The following is an 8,888-nucleotide window of genomic DNA, read 5'->3' as shown; positions in this document are numbered from 1 at the left end:
GGGGGGGTTGGGGGAGCGGGGCTGGCTCTCCTGGGTGTGGAGTGGGGAAGCCTCCTCATCGCCAGCGTGGAGTTAAAAACCGGGCCAGGGGAGGGAGACTTCCCATTTCTCCCCAGATGTATTTCATGATGCGTCTGGAGAAAAGGTGTGACCAGTCCCTTCCTTCCCTTCAAGGAGCGCGCTCGCCTGTGTAACTCACCTGGAAAGCCCATCCAGGGAAGGCCAGGGCCTCATGAAACAGAAAAGAAAGCCAGGCACTGGGCCCTTGCGCTCACTAGAACTTGGGGTGTCTTTCCTTGCCCCTTCACCGCATATGGAACTCCTGGTGTCATGTCCCAGGTCACGCCTGTCCCTGTGGGGAGGCTGGGCCCCCCCTCAGCCACTCCTGAGACTTAGGACCTCTGCCCATGGACGATGGGTGGGAAGGAGCTTGGGGGTGGGAGAGCGAGGGCTGTTTCCAGCAGGAGCCTGGGGTGAGGGTGGCGGGGCACCATGGGAGTAGCTGCGCCGCATCTCAGGGTGGCGTAGTGCACATCTTGCAGGGGGACATGTGCATCTCAGGGGGGCTGCTCGCATCGGGGCGCCGTGTGCATCTCGGGGGGGCTGTGTGCATCTAGGGGGATTTGCACATCTCGGGGTGCTGTGCACATCTAGCGGGGGTGGCCGTGCGCATCCAGCGGGGGTGGCGTGCGCATCCAGCGGGGGTGGCTGTGCGCATCTGGAGGGGGCTGTGCGCAACCTAGCGGGGGAGGGTTGCGTGCATCTAGCTGGGGTGGCTGTGTGCATTTCAGGGGGGCTGTGGGCATCTGGGGGGACCGTGCTTATCTCCAGGGGCGGCTGTGCGCATCTCGTAGGGGGGGGCGGCCGTGTGCGCATCTTGGGGGTGTGCACATCTCGGGGGGCCTGTGCACATCTTGGGGGGCTGTGCACATCTGCGGGGGCTGTGTGCATCTCAAGGGCTCTGTGCACATCTCGTGGTGCTGTGTGCTGCTCCTCTGAGCTTTGCTCTTTCTTGCAGCATTTGCCTCAGCATGGAGGGCGGGGCCGCGGCATCCACCCCCGCAGCGCTGCCTTACTACGTGGCCTTCTCCCAGCTGCTGGGCCTGACCTTGGTGGCCATGACTGGCGCTTGGCTCGGGCTGTACCGAGGCGGCATTGCCTGGGAGAGCGACCTGCAGTTCAACGCGCACCCCCTCTGCATGGTCATAGGCCTGGTCTTCCTGCAGGGAGATGGTGAGTCCCGTGGGCCGCTCCTCTCGGCCGGGCTTGTGGGGGTCCCTGAGAGGCAGTTTGCAGGGGTCTTGTCACCCCTGTGGTCTCTTCTGGTTGGACAAATCTAAGATTCTAGAAAAGACACACAGAAGCTGGTTCAGAGCCTGGGGAGATGGAATCCAAACCCAGGCTCTGAGGTTGGTGGGCAGCTCCTCTCCAGCCTGGCCCAGCATTTTCACCTCGTTTCCACACACAGCGTCCAAGGCAGGCGCTTTATGCAGCAGAGGGAAAGGAATGGGGCTCCGAACCAGGCCCTGCTGCAGGGGTGGTTTGAATTGAGGGAAAAAAAGTAAGCACATGTGAGAGTTTATATGTGTGTGTGCGCACGCGCATATGTGTTGTTGGTCTTGGACTTGGCAGAGCTAGAGGTCTCCCCCTAGGGCAGGAGCAAGGCAGTGCTTGGCCTCCACCTGCCTCTAGGCCAGGTATCCTGGAAGCGGAATCTGCATCTGGTTAACTGGCTCTTCCTAGAGGTGGTCCTGGTGACAGCCACCCCTGAGCAGCAGAAAGCTAAGAGGCATTCCTCACATGACCTGGCCTTGCCTACCTCTTCTGGAAGTGGGAGATCAGGCTGGGATCACAAGGTTCTGCTTGGGAGCCAGAGTGGGATGATCTGCCCAGGCTTAGGTGGGGGCCTGTGTGAGGAGCCACGTGGCTAACAGGTCAACTCAGCGGCTGCTTGTTGCCTCAGTGTGACCAACAGTGGACCTCAGACAGCCTGGAATTTGCAGGACACCTGACAAGAAGGTGGGTGGGGTGGGGTGTCTGCTGGGCCGGGCAGCTCCTTTAGGTGGGAATGAGGGCAGAGGTGCTGCCTTCACGGCCTCTCCTGGTGGTGGGGAGTGTGGTGCAGCCTCCCGCCCTGCCCTCTTTGCGTGTGCACAGCTGGGGGAGGTTGGAGGGTGGGGGAGGGGTGTTAAGGTGCACACAGCCTTAGGTGCCCTCAGAGAAGGCCAGGAGCTGCCCAGGGTCCCCAGGGAACCTGGCTTTCTCCTCCGGTTCCTGCTGCTAGGCTCCTGCTGCAAGCTGTCAGCTCACATCACCTCTCCACCAAGGTGCCTCCTTGCTGCGGGGGCAGGAGGCCTCACTGCAGGCGGATGCACTTACGTTCCCTCTCTCACCTCTCACAGCCCTACTGGTTTACCGTGTCTTCAGAAATGAAGCCAAACGCACCACCAAGGTCCTGCACGGGCTGCTGCACGTCTTTGCGCTCGTCATCGCCCTGGTGGGTGAGTTCCTGGGCGCAGCCTTCCCCGCCCCCTGCCTGTCTCTTCGGGTATGGCAAACAGCCGCTTTACCTGCTCTGTTCCCTCCCCAGAGCCGTGATGGGCCCGCCCCCATCCCAAACATCCCCTGCAGGGCCACTGGGTGCTGGCAGCCATTGAGCTGGGACTAAAGCCCAGAAGTCCCTGCTAGCTGGTTCCTTGGGTCATCTTATCCCTTCCTTTTCCTTGTCCAACCCTGTCCTCATATGACCTGTCTCTGGCCCAGGCTTGGTCGCGGTGTTTGGCTACCACAGGAGGAAGGGCTACGCTGACCTGTACAGCCTGCACAGCTGGTGCGGGATCCTTGTCTTTGTCCTGTACTTTGTGCAGGTGAGTCCTTCCAGCACCCGGGGCCTGTGGTCACCTACCAGGGAGGTGGGAGGGGCAGGGGAGCTGGGCTGAAACGTGCCTCATGGAAGGGCCTGTTTTCTGGGGTGCGTGCAGGTGAGAGAGCTGTCTTCCCAGGCCTGTGTGGGTGCAAAGCTAGATTGGCGGCCAAGGGTGCCCAGCTTCCAGGCGCCCCATGGCTGACTCAGCATGTTTGGCCACAAGCCCAGCTCTCCGAATCTGCGAGTGTGCCAAGGTCTCAAGTGCTGGGGGACGGGTCCCTTGTCCCTAAGCACTTAGTACTCCTCCCACCACCGTGCTGAGGAGGGAAGAAACCAGGCAGGGCTGAGGGGCTCGCAGTCGCCACGTGGGCGCGTGGGCGTGGACCTGGGCTGACCTCGGCTGCTGGGGTTGCCGGACGCCCTGTCCCAGAACCACCTTCTTTCCTCCTAGTGGCTGGTGGGCTTCAGCTTCTTCCTGTTCCCCGGAGCTCCGTTCTCCCTGCGGAGCCGCTACCGCCCACAGCACGTCTTCTTTGGTGCCACCATCTTTCTGCTTTCCGTGGGCACTGCCCTGCTGGGCCTGAAGGAGGCACTGCTGTTCAACCTCGGGTGAGTGTCCTGGGTGGGAGGGGGCAGGACCTGGGCCACCTCTGCAGAGACCTCACCCTGCCCTCGGCTTCCCCAGCCGTGGCTTCCTGAGCCGTCTCTTGTGGCCTCGCAACTGGTGGCTGTAGTTATGCTTGCTAAGATTTGGGTGCATGGGGCTTGGCTTTGGTTAGCTTTCTTGATTTTATCCTTTCAAAGAAACTTCTGGGCTATGGGCACCCTATTTATTCCCATCACGCAGCAGGATCTGCAGGAGAACTGCTTAGAACCAGAATATTGATATAGATTGTTACATTAGAGATTGCTGGTTTTACATTAGAGATTGCTGGTTTTACATTAGAGATTGCTGGTTTTACATTAGATTGCTGGAGATTGCTGGTTGGGGGTGGGGGGTGGTCGTTCTCTTTGGGTAGGGTAGGGAGGCAGGGGCTGGTGCTGGAATCCCTATGACATCTTTAAGGCCCAGGATATGGGCATTTGGCCTGTGACCCCTTGGGCAGCTTCTCCCTTCCTCTCACCCCTGCAGGGACAAGTACAGTGCGTTTGAGCCCGAGGGCGTCCTGGCCAATGTGCTGGGCCTGCTGCTGGCCTGCTTCGGTGGGGCGGTGCTCTATATCTTGACCCGGGCTGACTGGAAGCGGCCTTCCCAGGCGGAAGAGCAGGCCCTCTCCATGGACTTCAAGACGCTGACAGAGGGAGACAGCCCCGGCTCCCAGTGATGCACCGGGCTGGCGCTGGGGGTTCGCAGGGTGTCTTCTTGCCCGCTCCTGCTAAGGCATCTTCAGGATTGCAGGCTCCGGAGAGTGGCTCTGACAGCAGGCGGGTGGGTGGGCGCAGCTGCGTCTATTTGAGTGCTGCTTTCTGGGGTCAGGTCTCTGCCTCCTCTGCTTCTTTCTCTGCTGCTATAGACCAGTTCATTGTGTGTAGCTCCCGTGTCTCTGTTGCCCCCTTCAGTGCAGAAGGCTTTGGGTAGGACTTCGGGTGGTCAGTCCTGGTCGCAGAGCACAGGTCTTTAAAGAAGCGAGATAGGAGGACCCACGCTCCCGGCAGCAGATGCCTGGGGCAAGGGGAAACTGGGGGGGGCTCAGGGACAGGCCTGGAAAGGCCATGATGGCTGCTGAATTCAAACAAGGAGTCCCTCCAGCCCGAATAACACGTGACACAAATGGGCCCAGCCTTTGGCAGAGGAGCAAGTGATATGATGTGTAAAGTATGTTGGTGGTGAGAGCAAGGTTCCCCAGGAGAGGGGAGGGACTGGCCCCTGGAAGCTCTGAGTGAGGCTGTGGCCCAGCTGTAGTCCTGACCTTCCTCTTCTTTAACCCTTTAGCCCTAGGATGGCTTTGGTGGGAGAGGGGATACAAGCCCATGACTTCCGACAGACTTTCTCCTGGCAGATGGAGGCAGGCCTTCTCCCAGGCTCCTCCAGACATGGGAGTTGGGAATAGGGGGCACCTTGCAGCCCCTTCCTGCTGGGGCTCCCTCCTTGCAGCACCCCTCTTGCAGCTCAGCTCTGGTTTCCTTTCCCAGGCTCACCCAGGCTCTGCTCAGGCTGGGAGGCAGAGAGCACAAACTGTAGAATGTTTTAAGTGAAAAACCGCTGCTGCTGGCTGTGGCTGGAGCCCCTGGGGCTGCTGGAGCTGCTGCCTCTGTTCTGGAGGACGAGCCTTCTCCTTCTTCCCTGGTGCCCATCTTTCCAGGAAGTCAGGACTGAGGCAGAACCAGGTCATCCCCTGTGGCGTCTGCACATCACTGCAGCCCTATAGAGTGTCCTGTTAGCTGAGCCACCATTTGGCTTCGGCCTGGAAATAGTGTGAGTAAAACATTGATCAAGACCATCCTGACAAACACAGTGAAACCCCATCTCTACTAAAAATGCAAAAAATTAGTTGGGCATGGTGACAGGTGCCTGTAGTCCCAGCTACTTGGGAGGCCGAGGCAGGAGAAGGGCGTGAACCGGGAAGTGGAACTTGCAGTGAGCCGAGATCATACCATTGCACTTCCAGCCTGGGCGACAGGCTCAAGAAAAAAAAAAAAAAAAAGAACATTGATCATGTGCTTGTTGGATCTGGTGACTTGGTGACTGTTCTCTCCCTGTTTTCCTTGTTTTTGGGGGTTTGAGGAGCATGACTTAGCTTGAGACAGACACAGTGTACTTCAGTGAAGAACTTAACACAATTTCCAAACCTGATGACGGTAGAGAAACGGGCCAGTGTTCTCCAATGCTCGCATTTCCTGTAGTTGGCTTTTGCTGTGGCTTCTGCCTCAGGCGATGTCATTTCTGAGAGCAGGTGGTTGTAGTCCAGGCCCCTCCCCAGCAGGGGCTGCCCAGGCTCCTTCCAGCCCCTTTCCCCACCTCCTCTCAGCCTTCCTGGATGACAGTGTTCGCCTCCTGTGTAGACTGTACACTCTTCAGGGGCAGGGGGCACCGTCAGTTCTTTCATCAGCTGGCACGCACGTGTATAGTGAAATGTTTACGTTCGAGAAGACTCTGCCTTAGACAAACTACCAAAGTACAATCGTGTCTCTCCCTAGTCGGAGTGCTACAGAGAGAAATGGAACCTTAGATTAGCAAACTGGTCCATTTGCCAAAGTGAACACTGGATGCCTAAGGAACGGAAGAAGCCCCCAGAAGCAGATTTGTGGTGGGTTATTTCATTTTGTCTGTGGCCAATCTTCTGTGAAATACAATGTGCTGTTGGTGCAACAGATGATTCAATAAATGTCTACAGCAGACCTCTTGCCTGTTATTTTCCTTTAATGTGGTAATAAAAGGAGCCAGAGCTTTTAGCAGCCAGAAACATGACCTTAGCTCTAGGCCTGAGAGAAATTGAATATCCGCAGGCTGGGCACAGAAAGTAAAGTGATTAGTGATATTGATCGTGGCCTAGGGTCTGAAAAGTCCCAGCGGTTGTCCAGTCTCCACCCAGCAGAGGCAGTGTTTCTACGTAGTTAGCTAGACCCTTGCTCTCAGCCTGAGAGGGTGGCCTGGAGGGCGGAGCTGCAAAAGCCTAAGAGCCTTGGCAAGGAGAATCTCCCAGTGTTTAATGGACCCCTTTCCCTTTGAAACCAGTCTTTTTGATCCTTAAGAAGAGGAGCAAAGATTTTGGAACAAGCTGAGATTCCACTTTAGATCCACGTACATGGCTCAGGCAGGTGTGTTTTTGGCAAATTTGGGTGGGACCGCACTGTGCGCTTGGTGCCTTGCCACTTAAAGCAGTGGTCCCAACCTTTTTGGCAGCAGGAACAGGTTTTGTGGAAGACAATTTTTCCACAGACCAGGGCTGGGGGCAGGGGATAGTTTTGGGATAATTCAAGCACATTACATTTATTGTGCATTTTATGTTATTACATTGTAATGTATAATGAAATAATTATACAACACACCATAATGTAGAATCAGTGGGAGCCCTGAGCTTGTTTTCCTGCAACTAGACAGTCTCATCTGGGGGTGATGGGAGACAGCGACAGATCAGGCATTCAATTCTCCTGAGGAGCAGGCAGCCTGGATCCCTGGCATGCGCAGTTCACAAAAGGGTTTGCACTCCTATGAGAATCTAATGCTGCAGCTGATTTGACAGGAGGTGGAGCTCAGGTGGCCATGCTTACCCGCCGCTGCTCACCTCCTACTGTGCGGCCAGGTTCTAACAGGCCATGGACCCATACCGGTCTGTGGCCCTGGGGCTGGGGACCCCTGACTTAAACCAATTTAAAAACTCACCAGAGCTCACTATTTAAAGGGAGCCAACAGCAAATCCTCTAATAAGGTAACGGGAGTCCCTGCTTCCCCGCATTGGTCTCAACTTTGTCTTCTGTATTGTAGCTGGTCTCTAATGTGCAGGAGTGAACGGCGGAGAGGTCTTTCCTTAGGGCACCTGTAGAGTCCCTCCTGAATGAAGGCTTCTGTGTGGACCTTTATTTTTATTATTATTATTTTTTGAGACAGAATTTCGCTCTTGTTGCCCAGGCTGGAGTGTAATGGCGCGATCTCAGCTCACTGTAACCTCCGCCTGCCGGGTTCAAGCGATTCTCCTGCCTCAGCCTCCCAAGTAGCTGGGATTACAGGTGCCCGCCACCACACCCAGCTAATTTTTGTATTTTTAGTAGAGACAGGGTTTCTCCATGTTGGTCAGGCTGGTCTCCAACTCCCCAACTCAGGTGATCCACCTGCCTCGGCCTCCCAAAGTGCTGGGATTACGGGTGTGAGCCACCGCACCCAGCTGACCTTTATTTACTGAAAAGCATTCAAAGCACATGGCTTGATGCGTGTCACAAGCTGGTTCCTCAGTCAGCATCTCATTTCTGGTTTTTTTTTTTTGCATCAGCCTCTGAATCTTACGGGTCTCTGTGAATGTTGAAGTGATCCCAGACACTGGGGGATGATGCCTCCCTCTCCAGAGAGCCACTTCACCTCTTCCTCTACGAATCTCCGGCTGGATAACAGCAGGGACCTCACTTTCTTACTGGGTTTGGGAACCTGAGAGGTCCCAAAGCGACTCCTTGACTGGCATAGAGTTATTTCTCCAAACAAGCACACGGCACTTCCCAAGCCATCCTCCCAGATCCAGCGCCTACGCTCCGTGGGGCGTCATTCGGGTTGCTTGTTCTTTTCAGACCATCCCATCTGAGAGAGGAGGCAGCGTGGTGGAAGGAAGAACTGTCAGTGCGGCTCTGATTCAGACGCCTACCTTTGCCTCTGTGACCCTGAGCAACTTCAACTCTCAGGATCTGCTTCCGCATTTGTTTTGGAGACAGCAATGTCCTCTGTCAAGGTGTGAGGAATACATTCGGGAACATATGTGAAGTCCCTATCACAGTGTCTGGGACACAATGGACCTCCCAAGAGGATGGCCTGTTAGAATGGACTCTGAGCACCTTCTCTTCTATGTGGGCCCTCTCTTTATCGCAGGGCCTTCCAGACATGATACCCGTTATCAATGCCCCATCTTATTCCTGAGAATGGAATAACTCAGGTGCCAAGACTCCAAGCTCCTCCAGCTTGTTTTTAAAGCTGAGAGAGGGTGACTCCATTCCCCGCTGGTTTGTCTACCCATTCCCAGACAACCGCAGGGGAGTTTGGCCACCACGTGCATGTGCGTACTGTGTCTGCCTGCAGTCACCAAAAGGTACCCATGAGCAGATAACCAGGGGAAGAAAGTCTGACCTGGTGCTTCGGAGGATCTACACAGACTTCTGCTGAGTTTGCTGTTTGCTTCTACTCTGAGTAGCTTTTTATTAAGGTTGAGGGTAAATTCTTTTTAAGAAGTATTAATAGTTTTTAAAAATGAATCATTCCCGCCGGGCGCGGTGGCTCAAGCCTGTAATCCCAGCACTTTGGGAGGCCGAGACGGGCGGATCACGAGGTCAAGAGATCGAGACCATCCTGGCTAACACGGTGAAACCCCGTCTCTACTAAAAA

At 55.8% G+C, this 8,888-nt stretch overlaps 1 protein-coding gene across 7 annotated transcripts in view; it reads left to right on the top strand.

Annotated features, from left to right (window-relative positions):
• Nucleotides 1-5,493, top strand: part of LOC105515962 (cytochrome b561) — a 32,450-nt gene extending 26,957 nt beyond the window's left edge. For 4 of the 7 annotated variants that reach the window (XM_011947928.1, XM_011947929.1, XM_011947926.1 and 1 more), the window contains 5 exons: nucleotides 1,019-1,233; nucleotides 2,403-2,501; nucleotides 2,764-2,867; nucleotides 3,318-3,475; nucleotides 3,999-5,493. In XM_011947928.1, the coding sequence (XP_011803318.1) occupies nucleotides 1,032-1,233; nucleotides 2,403-2,501; nucleotides 2,764-2,867; nucleotides 3,318-3,475; nucleotides 3,999-4,191 (756 nt within the window). In that variant the 5' untranslated portion in view covers nucleotides 1,019-1,031 and the 3' untranslated portion in view covers nucleotides 4,192-5,493. Of the gene's footprint in view, nucleotides 1-150; nucleotides 437-1,018; nucleotides 1,234-2,402; nucleotides 2,502-2,763; nucleotides 2,868-3,317; nucleotides 3,476-3,998 lie in introns of those variants that run through there. The other 3 variants (XM_011947924.1, XM_011947923.1, XM_011947930.1) reach the window with 3 other exon arrangements.
• The last annotated feature ends 3,395 nt before the right edge of the window (nucleotides 5,494-8,888 follow it).

This window comes from Colobus angolensis, unplaced genomic scaffold, assembly GCF_000951035.1.
Source record: "Colobus angolensis palliatus isolate OR3802 unplaced genomic scaffold, Cang.pa_1.0 Scaffold271, whole genome shotgun sequence".
NCBI lineage: Eukaryota > Metazoa > Chordata > Mammalia > Primates > Cercopithecidae > Colobus > Colobus angolensis.
The sequence above is the reverse complement of the archived record's forward strand: the minus strand, read 5'-3'. Positions and strand labels throughout refer to the sequence as shown.